The sequence below is a fragment of the Oncorhynchus kisutch genome, linkage group LG6 (genome assembly GCF_002021735.2).
Source record: "Oncorhynchus kisutch isolate 150728-3 linkage group LG6, Okis_V2, whole genome shotgun sequence".
Lineage (NCBI taxonomy): Eukaryota > Metazoa > Chordata > Actinopteri > Salmoniformes > Salmonidae > Oncorhynchus > Oncorhynchus kisutch.
This window is the reverse complement of record NC_034179.2, coordinates 67,752,880-67,768,913: the sequence shown is the minus strand read 5'-3', so window position 1 is coordinate 67,768,913 and position 16,034 is coordinate 67,752,880. Positions and strand designations below refer to the sequence as shown.

The window sequence follows — 16,034 nt, the reverse complement described above, 5'->3', positions numbered from 1 at the left end:
ATACAATAGGGAGCAAAAAAATTGCAGTTTCAAAAAAAAATGCAATGTTGGGCCAGAGAATGCTGGTGGAAGGAGCATTAGAAGGACAGGCTCATTGTAATGGCTGGAATGGAATAAATGGAATGGAGTCAAACATGTGGTTTCTATGAATTTGATGTGTTTAATACTGTTCTGTTTATTCCATTCCAGCCATTACAATGAACCCATCCTCCTATAGGTCCTCCCACCAGCCTCCTCTGGTGTAGACCTTTGCCATTTTTCAGTGAAATCGACTTGATCAATTATGTTAGTGTATATTATGTTAGGATCTAGGCTCATCTGTTTGGCATAGCCTAACTCTACAGAGTATGCTATACTGTAGAAAAATAACAATTTGTCAATAGAGATCATGATACAGCCTACTCAACTATTCAAAACAGCAATAGAATCAATCTTGGCCTAATTGCCTCAACTATGTTGTCGATAGCTTTAATTTTATAAAATGATTCCGTCAAATCAAAACAAAAATGAAACAAAAGTTTTAGGGCTTAGTTTTATTGACAAATCTCTCTGAAGGTATCAGAGGACGTATATAAATCCCAAGATACAAGTTTACGCAACCCAATTGAATCACAGCTTCTGAGAAAGGTTGACAGTAGGAATCAGTGGGATCGTGTTCTGTTCTGTGAATTCCCCGTTTTAAGATGTCTCACTTGGTCTCACTGATCACCTTGCCGTCAACACTTTCCAAGATGATAGTCACCACCTTGTGTGTTTTGGTGGCTGTCGAGACACTGCAAAGGTCAGAGACAGGATTGTCAGGTACACTTACTTTGGCTCAATTGTTTTTTGCCATCCAATCTTTACTTCAATTGAATGTAATACTTTGGAAGATTTGTGTGGGATGAGGTGTAGAAGCCCAGGCTCACCTGCTTGTCATTTCTCCATCCAGCAGTCTCCTGTACTCAGTGATCTCCATCTCCAGCCTGGTCTTGATGTCCAGCAGAATCTGATATTCCTGTCCCTGGCGCTCCAAGTCACCACGTATCTGACCAAGATGGCCCTCTAAGCTGGTCACCTGCATCTGATAACTCAATAGCATATTGGCATAGCGGTTCTGTGTGTCAGCCAGGGTGCCCTCCAGGGAAGCTTTCTATTAGACAAGAATAGGGAAAAGAGAAATGAATAGGTGCTGTGACATACTGTAGAAGATTGGTGGTTAATAAACCGAAAAAATAAAAATTCAACTTGGTGTTTGTAGTTCATCTCACCATGCTGAGTTCAGATTGGAATTTGATTTCTAGACTTTGCATTATGCGTTTAACTTCAGTGATTTTAGATTGGGATGATTGGACGTTCTCTGTGCTGCAGGCGACAGTTTTCTGGATTTCTTCTGTCTGTAAAGGACAGAAAGGGCATAGTAAGCTATCAAACTCACTGAAGAAAAATTTGAAACAATTAGTTAAAAAATGTATCATATCATTGGTCAAAAATAAAAGATCTGGTATTGTACCTTTGCATTGAACCAGCTCTCCAGTTCTTTTTGGTTCTTGGCAGTAACAGCATCGTAGTGCTCACGGATCTCAGCCATGACTTTGGTGAGGTCTTCCTGTGGGGCAGCATCAACCTCCACGTTGACCGTCTGATTAACCACCTGCGCCCGAAGGTCCTTGACCTCCTGAAGAAGAAATAACAGAAGACTAAGTGTCAACCTCCCCTCCCCAGCTTAGAAGCTTTGATTACTTGGTACTTAGTACAATCATTCAGGCACACCTCCTTGTGGTTCTTCTTGAGATGGACCAACTCCTCCTTCAGCTCCTCAACCGCCATCTCCAGGTTGGATCCTCCAATGGTCAGCTCGTCCCTCACCCGCCTCAGCCCAGCAATATCAGCCTCCACACATTGCGTCATAGCCAGCTCATTCTCATACCTGTGTAACATCAAAACACCAACAGGTTGCCTTTTTGTTTGGCAACATCTGTACTATACTTCATGTACCACACCCTTTTCCCATTTTCATAGAGGTTGCATTAATGGATAGTTGCTGATGTATTTTACAGCTATACCACAGTCATTCTCACACTCACTTGACTTGAAAGTCATCTGCTGCCAACTTAGCATTGTTAATAGCCAGGTAGAATCCTCCATTCATATGAGTGGCATCAAAGATCTGAAAGGGGGCACAGAGGAATGTCACTGTCACAATGGTATAGAAAGAAGACGGGTACAATGCCAATCACAAATGTTGGGATAAATGTAAAGAACAATTGGCAAGAAATGTTATCTGGATCACAACTGTACAGAGATTTACACAAACCTACTGTAAAATAAACAGAAACTATTCTGAAATCTGCTAATATGGGTTGCATGGGATGCAAAAAGAGAGAACACATTCAATTTGACATGAAACAGACTCAGGTAGCCTGTCTTCACGCTTGTTTTACAGTGTCTGGCATTATTTGGGTAATTTTCAAAAGTTTAACAACACAGAAGGAAAACCTTCATATGTTACCCCCTAAGGCATGGCCAATTTTTTTCTTGAGCGGATGGTCAGAGGGCTGGAACATAATTATAAATCATTTATACTCTGCAAATTGACGCAAGAAGCCAGAACAGATATTGTATTTGACAAAAACATAACCATTTCAAACCTTGATTACATTGGTACATGATCACATACTGTATACCTCTCTGTTTATGAGTGGGAATACTTGGGAATAGTTTTCCTAAATAAAACATGTAGGTGAATTCCTAGAGATTTTTAAGTATTTTATGTCCAAAAATGAAGAAAAGAAAGTATCCCTTACCAAATAAACCCTTTTTAATATGTCTATAGGCCTCAGGGAAACTCAGTTTTGGATCACAGGAGGCTGGAGGCTCATAATAATGGCATTGGAAACCTTGGGTTTGATGTATACGATACCATTCCACTCCAGTAACATGAGTCTGTTCTTCCCAATTAAGGTGCCACCAACCTCCTGTGGTTTAGATGAGGCTCAGAGTGAGTGGAAACAGAAAAAACAGTTGATGCAAAATTACCCACTCAGCTTTTATCTTACTGAGGGGTCTAATCCAACAGAGTTGGAAGTAATATAAACATTGTGCTTCATTTTGTGCATAAAATGGCTTTAAGTTTATCCATTGATGTCAATGAACACTATTCAAATTGATTTTAAAAAATGAATGTATCCAAGCAACAGTCTTTTCTGAATGCTTATTATTTTGTATCTAAAGGGAGCACAGAGGGCATGACGACACTCACACCATTATAGTGACACTAAAGCCCCATTTTCTAAACCTCTTCCACATTCCCTCTACCATTCCCTTCATAACAGTCTGACTCTGTTCAATAGAAGCTACCTGTTTAGCAGAGGATTGTTTGGGGGCCTTACCTGGTTTTGGAGTTTGCTGATGACGACTTTGAAGGCAGTGCAGTCATGAGTCTCAGGTGTGGCTTTTTTCTCCAGGGACTGGTGGATCTTCACCTCCAGATCAGCGTTGGCCTTCTCTAGGGAGCGGACCTTGTCCAGGTAGGAGGCTAGGCGATCATTCAGATTCTGCATGGTGGCCTTCTTATTTCCGTTCAGGTAGACAGCGTCGGCTAGGTTGGAGCTGCCACCAGACTCACTACCAGCAGAGAAGGTGCTGGAGGCACTGGAGATCCGGACCCCGGACCCACCGGCACCCCCGTACACGCTGCCACCCCTCATGGCGCTGATGTGTCTACCTCCACTAGACATGGACATGTGGCGAAAGGAGCCCATAGATGCAGAGGACATGAAGCTGTTGCTGGAGAAGGAGGTCATGGTGGCGGAAGTTGCTGTCTGGTCTGAGTAGAGAAGAGTGAGTGAAGAGTCATTGGACACAGGCCTTTTTATGCTACGAAATGAGGGAGAGGCGAGGGGGCTCTACCCAGATGACATATGGTGAAATCACTCCAACCTTAGCCAAAAGCTAATGAAAACAAATCAAATTAACAGGCTCACTAATCAGGTATGGGCAGGGAGGAGAGCCAACACAAAATCTGTGGAATCTAAATTCTAACCTGTTTCATGATAAAATCATGACTTTCTTAGGACTTGCATCTTTGGCCAAACAGGTACTATTGTTTGGTGCAGGTAGTAGGCTACTTATCTTAAGGGCTTGGGGGGATGTCCTGTATCTGGGTGAGTCTGGACATCTTTTTCTTGATAGACAGGTTAAGCGACAATGTGAGTTGAGACCAGTCCACCTTTTGTGCCCTTCAGTGCCTCCAATGTCCCCCAAAGGTCAATTCACAATAATCCTCCAGCTCTGTGCAATACTCCCTTGAGTGATCTAGATCATTTTTGTAAGAAATATTGATGTTACTGAACATTGTTCAAGACAAAATCAGAAAGAAGAATGAAGCTTGAATGTGTTCTTAAAAACATTATGATTAATGTCTTCTGCTTATTTAACAGACATTCCAGTGCACGTCATTGATCAAATATTTTTCAAATGACGGCGCAGCACTTAATCCAAATTATAAAAAATTATATTGTGGACATTTTCTTCGACAAAAGTAACACAGAAGTCGTACTGTCAACTAACAGTCAACACACACAGGATTCTAAATGAACATTTTTCATTAATGTTTGCTTACTACTGGTAAAGTTGACAGTTTGTTAGCTAGCTATCTAGCTAATGATATAACATGATGACAACAAGGTTATTTACAAGTAGTTTCAGAACGACTGTGACATGATTTATATACTGGATGTAAAATGCAGTCCGGTCAATCCACGACAGAAAGAAAAAAACATTGTGTCGGTAATACAGTCATAAAGTTTTAACGGTATGGGCTAGAAACAAGACGTTTTCTTTAAGTAATGGTACAATGGTGGTCACGAATATATCCTCAGTGTTTTGTCTATGGCACTCAGAGGCTACGGTACAGAGAAGCATAATCATTCATCAATTTGCCCTCCAGGACTTCTATACCAGGCGCTGTCAGAGGAAGGCCCAAAAAATTGCCAAAGACTCCAGCCACCCTAGTCACAGACTGTTCTCTCTGCTCCCGCACTGCTCCGTTACCGGAGCGCCAAGTCTAGGTCCAAAAGGCTTCTTAACAGCTTCTAGCCCCAAGACATAAGACTCCTGAATAGCTAATCAAATGGCTACCCAGTCTATTTGCCTTGTCCCCTCCCCCACCCCATTTTACGCTGCTACTCTCTGTTTATTACCCATGAATAGTCAGCATACCTCCACCTAAATGTAAATATTACCTCGACTAACCGGTGCCCCACGCACGTTGACTCTGTACCGACCCCCTGTGTATAGTCTCGCTACTGTTATTTTATTGTTGCTCCTTAATTATTTGTTATTTTTCACATTTAGATTATAATTTTTTGAATTTACTTTTATTTATTCATTTTTGACTTCAGTTTATTTTAGGAAATACTTTCTTAACACCTTTTCTTCTTAAAACTGCATTGTTGATTAAGGGCATCTAAGTAAGCATTTCAGTGTAAGGTCTACACCTATTGTATTTGGCGCATGTGACAAATAACATTTGATTTGATTACAAAAATGATTACCTGGGCTAGAGCACTAGTGCTCCCAAATTAAAATTCCAGGTTGCATAGCAAAATATTGTATTTAGGAGCATATGCAACCAAAATGGTCATAATTTAGAGCCCTGAATACACACCATGCATACTTTACATATATACAGACAGTACCAGTCAAAAGTTTGGACACACCTACTCATTCAAGGGGTTTTCTTTGTTTTACTATTTTCTACATTGTAGAATAATAGTGAAGACATCAAAACTATGAAAAAACACATATGGAATCATGTAGTAACCAACAAATATTTTATATTGGAGATTCTTCAAAGTAGTTTCTTCAAATGCAGTCGCAAAAACCATGAAGCGCTATGATGAAACTGGCTCTCATGAGGACTGCCACAGGACAGGAAGACCCAGAGTTACCTCTGCTGCAGAAGATAAATTCATTAGTTTTACCAGCCTCAGAAATAGTCAATTAACTGCACCTCAGATTGCAGCCCAAATAAATATTTCACAGAGTTCAAGTAACAGACACATCTCATCATCAACTTTTCAGAGGACACTACGTGAATCAGGCCTTCATGGTCGATTTGCTGCAAAGAAACCACTACCAAAGGACACCAATAAGAAGAAGAGACTTGCTTGGTCCATTAAATATGAGCAATGGATATTAGACTGTTTGAAATCTGTCCTTGGTCTGATGAGTCCAAATTTGAGATTTTTGGTTCCAACCGTCGTGTCTTTGTGAGACGCAGAGTAGGTGAATGGATGATCTCTGCATGTGTGGTTCCCACCATGAAGCATGGAGGAGGAGGTGTGGGGTGCTTTCCTGGTGACACTGTCAGTGATTTATTTACAATTCAAGGTACGCTTAACCAGCATGGCTACCACAGCATTCTGCAGCGATATGCCATTCCATCAGGTTTGCGCTTAGTGGGAAAATAATTTGCTTTTCAACAGGACAATGACCCAAAACACACCACTAGGCTGTGTAAGGGCTATTTGACCCAGAAGTAGAGTGATGGATTGTTGCATCAGGTGACCAACCCCCCCCCCCCCCCCCCCCCCCCCCCCCCCCCAAATTTCACCCGACCTCAACTCAATTGAGATGGTTTGGGAAGAGTTGGACCACAGACTGAAGGAAAAGCAGCCAACGAGTGCTCAGCATATGTGGGAACTCCTTCAAGACTGTTGGAAAAGCATTCCAGGTGACTACCTCATGAAGCTGGTTGAGAGAATGCCAAGAGTCATCAAGTCAAAGGGTGGCTATTTTGATGAGTCTAACATGTAAAATACATTTAGATATTTTTAACCCTTTTTTGTTTTCTACATGATTCCATATGTGATATTTCATAGTTTTGAACTCTTCAGTAGTATTCTACAATGTAGAAAAACCCTTGAATGCGTAGGTGTGTCCAAACTTTGGACTGGTTCTGTAATAACAGACAGTACGTATTTGCACTCTGTTGCACTTGGTTTACCAGTCTCAACATATCGCCCTAGGCCTAATGTATATATCAAGATGTTCAATCAATGATATTTACAGTGGTGGAAAAAGTACCCAATTGTCATACTTGAGTAAAATTAAAGATACCTTAATAGAAAATGGGTCATCCAGTAAAATACTACTTGAATAAAAGTGTAAAAGTATTTGGTTTAAAATATACTTAAGTAACAAAAGTAAATTTAATTGCAAAAATATACTTAAGTATCAAATGTAAAAGTATAAATCATTTCAAATTCCTTCTGTTAAGAGAACCAGATGGCACGATTTTCCTGTTGTGTTTTACAGATAGCCAGAGGCACATAATTTACAAACAAACCATTTGTGTTTAGTGAGTCAGCCAAATTAGAGGCAGTAGGGATGACCAGAGATGTTCTATTGATAAGTGTGTGAATTGGGCAATTATCCTGTCCTGCTAAGTACTTTTGAGTGTCAGGGAAATATATGGAGTAAAAAGTACATTCTTTTCTTCAGGAATGTGGTAGAGTAAAAGTCAAAGTTGATAGAAATATACGTTGTAAAGTGAAGTACCGGTACATCAAAAAACTACTTAAGTGGTACTTCAAAGTATTTTTACTTAAGTATTTTTACACAACTGGATATTTACCAAATAACATGTTGAAGAAAGCCTGAAAATTCAAGAATGTAGTAGAGAAACTAGACTATCAATTTAGAATGTTCTTGACCAGTCCACTGTAACACTCTCCAGATTACATTTGCTGTCAGTTGACTGTTACACCTCCCAACAATCAATAATTTATTTTGGACATTGTAACAGGAGAGGTTTCTATTTATTAAAATCCCTATGCTAGTCTTATGAATATTTTAATGTGGTAATTTCAGTGCTGTTTTTGCTGACAGAAAATGTATCCCTTCATTGAAAAGAGATTTCACGGAAATGAATTTATTGGTTTATGGCATAATTTACAAAATATTTTAATTCATGTATATAATTATAACTTTTGTTGGAACTGCATGTTTGTCAAATAAAGCTAAATGTGTAATTGTGAACTGAACTATTGATTAAAAAATATATATGTTTTAAATTCCAAATCGGTTGTCTGCAGCATGCAGTACAGGAAGTCTGTGGCATGTGCCAAACTCACTTACAGGACCATACATATTTTCTGACTAAACTGAAGACTTACTTGTTACCTTACTTATTCTGGGTGCCTGGCAGCTGAGGTTGCGTTCAAGGCCCAATGCAGCCGTTTTTATATCACTATCAAATCATTTCTGGTTAACAATTAAGTACCTCACTGTGATTTTTTTCTATTAAAATTGTCCAAAAGAAACAATCATTTTGCTAGACTGTCTGGGAGTGGTCTGACTGGGGAGGGGAAGACTGAAAACGAAATGTTATTGGCAGAGAGATTTGGAACTCTCTTTCTTATTAATCTAATGACTAATTATTAGTGATGTCACCAGGTCGGCCAAAACTCCTTTCCACTAAAACAGACTGACATTTCAGGCGGTCTTTTCAAACAGCTCTTACACTAAAAGGCCATTGTAATAATTTTCAAAATTTTACAGTATTATTCCAAACTCATAGTGTGGAAATATATATAAAACACTGGAACATCTCATTTGGACTGCAATGGGCCTTTAATAACAGTAAATGATCCAAATTTACCAAGGGCAAGAAACGTGGTGTTTGTGACATTTTAGAATTGGTATTGACCATCTCGATGGCAACCACAGCTGTCAAAATTGTCACTACTTTATAGGAAACAGTTTTGATGTAAACATTTTTTTTTAAATAAAAAAGCGCAAGAGACAAAAATGTAGTTTCATCACCTCGGATCACTTTTATTTCATAATCGCTCTGAGCAAGGTTGACAGCAGGCATCAGGGGGGTTGTGTTCTGTTCTGTGTGGCTCCCAATTCAAGATTTATCCTCATCCACGATCTCTTGCACAGCGTCTGAGTTGGTGCTGACTACCTCGCCTTCAACAATCTCCTGCACATAGGTTACCACCTTCTGCAAAAAGGTATTAGTGGTGGTGATGGTTGAGGGACTGTGGAGGCAGAGACAATATAGTTAGAAAGGCCTATCTTGGCTCAATTATTTTTGGCACACACATTTCAAGACCATTGTTTTTTAATGATTTATGTAAAGATCCAGGCTCACCTGGAAAACTCTCCTTCCAGCAGTCTCCTGTACTCAGCGATCTCCTTCTCCAATCTGGTCTTGATGTCCAGTAGCATTCTGTACTGTTGGCCCTGGCGGTCCAGGTCAGCACGAAGATGACCAAGCTGGTCCTCCAGGCTGGTCACCTGCCTCTGATAGCCGGCTAGCATATTGGCATAGCGGCTCTGTGTTTCAGCCAAGGTGCCTTCCAGGGATGCTTTCTGACAGGAATAAGTAAGAAAGAAAGAAAGAGACAGACAGACAGACAGACAGACAGACAGACAGACAGACAGACAGACAGACAGACAGACAGACAGACAGACAGACAGACAGACAGACAGACAGACAGACAGACAGACAGACAGACAGACAGACAGACAGACAGACAGACAGACAGACAGACAGACAGACAGACAGACAGACAGACAGACAGACAGACAGACAGACAGACAGACAGACAGACAGACAGACAGACAGACAGACAGACAGACAGACAGACAGACAGACAGACAGACAGACAGACAGACAGACAGACAGACAGACAGACAGACAGACAGACAGACAGACAGACAGACAGACAGACAGACAGACAGACAGACAGACAGACAGACAGACAGACAGACAGACAGACAGACAGACAGACAGACAGACATGGCTTTTATAGATGATTGGAGTGCATAGGTATACAATTTTTCTACTTTGAATTTTTTGTTTATCTCACCATGCTGAGTTGGGATTGGAGTTCGATTTCTAGACTTTGCAGTGTGCGCTTAACTTCAGTGATTTCAGATCTGGATGATTGGAGGGTCTCTGTGCTGACTGCCACGACATTGTTGATTTCTTCTGACTGAATGAAAGACATTATACCATAGGGGGTCATTACTGATTACATTCACTGAAAACTATAACTGGAAAGCATAAACATGTTATTGGCCAAAAAGAAAGGATGCAGTATAACCTTGGTATTGAACCAGCCCTCCAGATCTTTACAGTTCTTGTTAGCGACGGCCTCGTAGTGGTCGCGGATTTCAGCCATGACTTTTGTGAGGTCTTCCTGTGGTGCAGCGTCCACCTCCACGTTGACCTGGCCGCTCATCTGATTATGCATGGCCAAGAGGTCCTGGGAACAAAGCAGGAACATATATCTGGTCAGTATTCAATCCTGTGCGCCATCATCACATAGTTGCCTAATGTTGATTCATAGCAACGTTCATCCCATAGCCTCTGCTTGAGGTCTTTGTCAAACCCACCTCCTCGTGGTTCATCTTGAGGTGGGTCAACTCCTCTCTAAGCCCCTCAATCTGCATCTCCAGGTCAGATCTGGCCAAGGTCAGCTCGTCCAGCACCCTCCTCAGCCCACTGATGTCGGCCTCCACAGCCTGCCTCATAGCCAGCTCATTCCCATACCTTAGTAACATTAATGCATCAACAAGGTTCTTAGTTCTAACTTTTTATGTTTGTCTAAATTAGTGATTGATTTCAACATTATTGTATGATACATTTTGAGAATAATCTATCTAGGCACAACATGAAAGTTAATATTATTCTCAGACTCACTTTGCTTGAAAGTCATCTGTGGCCAGCTTAGCGTTGTCAATTGCCAGGTAGATTCCTCCATTCAAATGAGTGGCATCAACGATCTGAAAGAGGGCACAGAGGTATGTCTCCGATTTTTATGGGTGGATTACTGAGATCAGATTTCACATAGACATTTTTCTGTGGACCAGAAGCATTGTTTGGCAGTGTGTAGTGGGTGTAGTGGTGTGTATCCAACGTCAAGAGAACAGAGCTCTGTAAATACACCACAGTGAAAGCTTCACAATGGAATAGAAGACAGCGGAGGGCAAAATGGCGCTTCCAAATAGCTGCGATCATCTGATGGAAAGTTGATAGGTCAAAAAATAGGAAAAATCTATTGTGAAAGAGGCATTTCTATGTAGGCTTTATGGTTGCACTGGACAAAAATGTATCTGCTTACATGCAACTGATAATGACAAAATACATTATTTTCTTCTTTTTTTTAAGCATGTTAGCAAAACTAGCTATAAAGCAAATACTGACAGCTGAACTAAAATATGAAAATCGTACATTTATTCTTCAGGTAAATATTGAGGTCTCCCTTTCTAAATACACCCTCATCCTTAGTGAAAACGTCTTGCCTCTGCGGAGCTCTGTTTGGGTGTGGCTCGAGACAAAACTCCTTACGGGAAACTTTGTCTGGAATATCTTTCAGCTGATGCAGCTCATATTTACAGACATTGGGCGTTATTGGGACAAGTAGTCCAAATCTGAGCAACTGCGCATTCCTACAAAAAAATTACTGTACCCCTCTACAACAACACCCATAAAAATAAATAAACCATTATGTTGTTCTGCCAACATAATTTTATTTTTTAGTTTGTCATTGAAAAAACCCAGTGTGCATTTGCTTTAAACTGACCTCTCATTTTCATATGGATTTTTCTCTAATCTGTCTTCCTATGTACAATGTTACTTCTTTGCTATATACTACTTTCTGCCAGATGTTCATTTTATAGTATCTAAGCCTGAAATTGGTGGCCTTACCCTGTCTTGGAGTTCATGGATGGTAACCTTGAAGGCAGTCCAGTCATGAAATTCTGTCTTGGTCCTGGCCTCCAGGAACATGCAGATCTTATGCTCCAGATCAGCGTTGGCCTTCTCCAGGGAGCGGACCTTGTCCAGGTAGGAGGACAGGCGGTCGTTCAGGTTCTGCATGGTGGCCTTCTTGTTCTCGTTCACATCGACATAGTCAGACACGTTGAAGCCACCAGCCCCACCACCCATGCCAAAACCACCACCAGCAGAGTAAGTGTTAGAGGCATTGGAGATGCACACCCCGGAGCCACCTGCATCCCTGTACACGCTACCGGCCCCCATGGCGCTGATCTGTCCACCACCCATGCTACCACCGGAATAGCGAGGATAGACCATTCTCATGGATCCACCAGAGGCCACAAAGCTACGGTTTGAGAAGGAGGTCATGGTGACGGAGGCTGCTGTCGTACTGCTCTGGCTGGAGGGGAATGAGTGCAGAGCGGTTGGACACGGCTCCTTTTATGCCAGACAATGAGGGAGGGAGAGGGGGTTTGAGGTTTATACACAGGTGAATGTGTGGAAAATTCCATACATACAGCACAAGACCGGTAACTCAGGGAAAAAAAGAAGAAACCTGTCAATAAAGCAGGTAGGTAGGGGCATAGAGATAGTAGTATACCCTAGTCTGGGTAGCAGTCTTTTTAACTAACATTCCACTCCTTGCTACTCCTGTCATTTGCGATGTAAGTCTTTTATTTCCCAAATACATTTTTGGCACAACCAAAATTCTAGCTAGTGCAGACTGAGGTACCCTGCAGGAGCTCTGTACAATGTCCTATTCTGTGACAGAGCACTAGTAACAGCAATCCCCAAATCACTGCTGTTTATTTTGTTTATTTTTATTTGTACATCGGCTATTGTTGGGTACTAAGCTTACTGTCTCAAACGTACAGATATTATTTTCAAGGAGACCACCATGGTCCATTGCAGTTTCCCCATTGGTAAAAGTAATGCAGAGCATTGCTGAACAACACTGAACATTGTGAACCGTAAAACACTGGTTGTGTGTCCTGCTGCTTTGTCTTGAAAAATCTTTCCTCAAGCGAGCTGTTTGACACCTGATCCAACTGTGCATTGGGTTTGTCTTTGTTTAGGGAACATGAGCCTTGGCTTTTACTATTTGTCCATACACTGCACCTACAGTTTCAGAAGAATCAAGCATTAGGCCACACCTTTAAGTTGCTATTTCCTTTAGGACTTAACTGATTATTCTGATTATAACCTACACTACTGTTCAAAAGTTTGGGGTCACTTAGAAATGTCCTTGTTTTTGAAAGAAAAGCAATTTATTTCTCCACTAAAATGACATAAATCAGAAATACAGTGTAGACATTGTTAATGTTGTAAATGACTATTGTAGCTGGAAATGGCTGATTGTCATAAGTCTAGGTGATGCTGGTAAGGCGGAGTCAGGCGCAGGACACAGAGATGAGTAATAACCGTAACTTTACTCAAAAACAATATTCCATGAAGGAGACAAAATAATCCAGTTCACAAAATGAGACAACTTGACAATAACAAACAGGGGGAAACCAGAGGGTTAAATAGTGAACAATGATTATGGAATGGAAACCAGGTGTGTACAATGAAGACAAAACAAATGGAAAATTAAACGTGGATCAGTGGCGACTAGAAAACCGGTGACGTCGACCACCGAACGCCGCCCGAACAAGGAGAGGGACCAACTTCGTCGTGACACTGATTTTTAATGGAATATCTACATAGGCATACAGAGGCCTGGCCTTCTAGTTAGAGGTGCAAAGAAAAAGCCATATCTCAGACTGGCCAATAAAAAGAAAAGATTAAGATGGGCAATAGGACACAGACACTGGACAGAGGAACTCCGCCTAGAAGTCCAGCATCCCAGAGTCGCCTCTTCACTGTTGATGTTGAGACTGGTGTTTTGCGGGTACTATGTAATGAAGCTGCCAGTTGAGGACTTGTGAGGTGTCTGTTTCTCAAACTAGACTCTCTAATGTACTTGTCCTCTTGCTCAGTTGTGCACCGGGGCCTCCCACTCCTATTTCTATTCTGGTTAGAACCAGTTTGCGCTGTTCTGTGAAGGGAGTAGTACACAGCGTTGTACGAGATCTTCAGTTTCTTGGCAATTTCTCACATGGAATAGCCTTCATTTCTCAGAACAAGAATAGACTGACGAATTTCAGAAGAAGGTTATTTGTTTCTGGCCATTTTGAGTGAGCCTGTAATCGAACCCACAAATGCTGATGCTCCAGATACTCAACTACTTTAAAGAAGGTCAGTTTTATTGCTTCAGAACACCAGTTTTCAGCTGTGCTAACATAATTGCAAAAGGGTTTTCTAATGATCAATTAGCCTTTTATAATGATAAACTTGGATTAGCTAACATAACATGCCATTGGAACACAGGAGTGATGGTTGCTGACAATGGGCCTCTGTATGCCTATGTAGATATTCCATTAAAAATCTGCTGTTTCCAACTACAATAGTCCTTTACAACATTAACAATGTCGACACTGTATTTCTGATCAATTTGATGTTATTTATTGGCAGGCTCAACAGCCTTGGTTTCTCAAATGATTGCCTCGCCTGGATCACCAAATACTTCTCTGATAGAGTTCAATGTGTTAAATCGGAGGGCCTGTTGTCCGGACCTCTGGCAGTCTCTATGCGGGTGCCACAGGGTTCAATTCTCGGTCTGACTCTCTTCTCTGTATACATCAATGATGTCGCTCTAGCTGCTGGTGATTCACTGATCCACCTCTACGCAGACGACACCATTCTGTATACTTCTGGCCCTTCTTTGGACACTGTGGTAACTAACCTCCAGTTGAGCTTTAATGCCATACAACTCTCCTTCCGTGGCCTCCAACTGCTCTTAAATGCAAGTAAAACTAAATGCATGCTCTTCAACCGATCACTGCCCGCACCCGCCCGCTTGTCCAGCATCCCTACTCTGGACGGCTCCAACTTAGAATATGTGGATAACTACAAATACCTAGCTGTCTGGTTAGACTGTAAACTCTCCTTCCAGACTCACATTAAGCATCTCCAATCCAATATTAAATCTAGAATTGGCTTCCTATTTCGCAACAAAGCATCCTTCACTCATGCTGCCAAACATACCCTCGTAAAACTGACCATCCTACCGATCTTCGACTTCGGCGATGTAATTTATAAAATAGCCTCCAACACTCTACTCAACAAACTGGATGCAGTCTATCACAGTGCCATCCGTTTTGTCACCAAAGCCCCATATACTACCCACCACTGCGAGCGTACTCTTGATGGCTGGCCCTCGTTTCTCACTCGTTGTCAAACCCACTGGCTCCAGGTCATCTACAAGTCTCTGCTAGGTAAATCCCTGCCTTATCTCAGCTCACTTGTCATCATAGCAGCACCCACTCATAGCAGCGCTCCAGCAGATATATGTCACTGGTCACCCCCTATGCCAATTCCTCCTTTGGCCACCTTTCCTTCCAGTTCTCTGCTGCCAATGACTGGAACGAACTGCAAAAATCACTGAAGCTGGAGACTCATATCTCCCTCACTAGCTTTAAGCACCAGCTGTCAGAGCAGCTCACAGATCACTGCACCTGTACATAGCCCATCTGTAAACAGCCCATCCAACTACCTCATCCCCATACAGTATTTATTTATTTATCTTGCTCCTTTGCACCACAGTATCTCTACTTGCACATTCATCTTTTGCACATCTACCATTCCAGTGTTTAATTGCTATTTTGTAATTTCTTCGTCACCATAGTCTATTTATTGCCTTAACTCCCTTATCTTACCTCATTTGCACTCACTGTATATAGACCTTTTGTTAAAAAAAATTCTGCTGTATTATTGACTGTATGTTTTGTTTATTCCATGTGTAACTCTGTGTTGTTGTACATGTCAAACTGCTATGCTTTATCTTGGCCAGGTCACAGTTGCAAATGAGAACTTGTTCTCTGCCAAGGGATTCCCAGATCACTGGGTTGGCTGAAGTTCCAAAACACTGTTTGTGCTATTAATTGTTTAATCCAACAGTGAAAGAGAAAAACTGATAACTGGTGATCTTATATCAGTAATTGACACTTGTTGTTGAATGCACACACCATTAACCAAAGCCCCATATACTACCCACCATTGCGACCTGTACGCTCTCGTTGGCTGGCCCTCGCTTCATACTCGTCGCCAAACCCACTGGCTCCATGTCATCTACAAGACCCTGCTAGGTAAAGTCCCCCCTTATCTCAGCTCGCTGGTCACCATAGCATCTCCCACCTGTAGCACACGCTCCAGC

At 41.5% G+C, this 16,034-nt stretch overlaps 2 protein-coding genes across 3 annotated transcripts; both read right to left on the bottom strand.

The window, feature by feature from the left end:
* Nucleotides 1-528: 528 nt before the first annotated feature.
* LOC109893269 (keratin, type I cytoskeletal 50 kDa) lies at nt 529-4,978 on the bottom strand. Of its 2 annotated transcripts, XM_020486406.2 has the most exons (9): nt 4,678-4,978; nt 4,025-4,296; nt 3,372-3,808; nt 2,067-2,149; nt 1,753-1,909; nt 1,493-1,657; nt 1,251-1,376; nt 909-1,132; nt 529-773 (listed from the first exon to the last, which is right to left on the bottom strand). In XM_020486406.2, exons 3-9 carry the CDS (start codon nt 3,783-3,785, stop codon nt 689-691), a joined length of 1,254 nt encoding a protein of 417 aa, XP_020341995.1. In that variant the 5' UTR covers nt 3,786-3,808; nt 4,025-4,296; nt 4,678-4,978; the 3' UTR covers nt 529-688. The 2 variants fall into 2 exon arrangements, with proteins under 2 accessions (XP_020341995.1, XP_020341990.1); XM_020486401.2 differs by having other exon boundaries at nt 3,372-4,296.
* A 3,819-nt stretch (nt 4,979-8,797) lies between these two features.
* On the bottom strand, nt 8,798-12,235 carry LOC109893267 (keratin, type I cytoskeletal 50 kDa). The gene is made up of 7 exons (XM_020486399.2): nt 11,711-12,235; nt 10,703-10,785; nt 10,396-10,552; nt 10,104-10,265; nt 9,867-9,992; nt 9,146-9,366; nt 8,798-9,032 (listed from the first exon to the last, which is right to left on the bottom strand). Exons 1-7 carry the CDS (start codon nt 12,146-12,148, stop codon nt 8,900-8,902), a joined length of 1,320 nt encoding a protein of 439 aa, XP_020341988.1. The 5' UTR covers nt 12,149-12,235; the 3' UTR covers nt 8,798-8,899.
* Nucleotides 12,236-16,034: the final 3,799 nt, after the last annotated feature.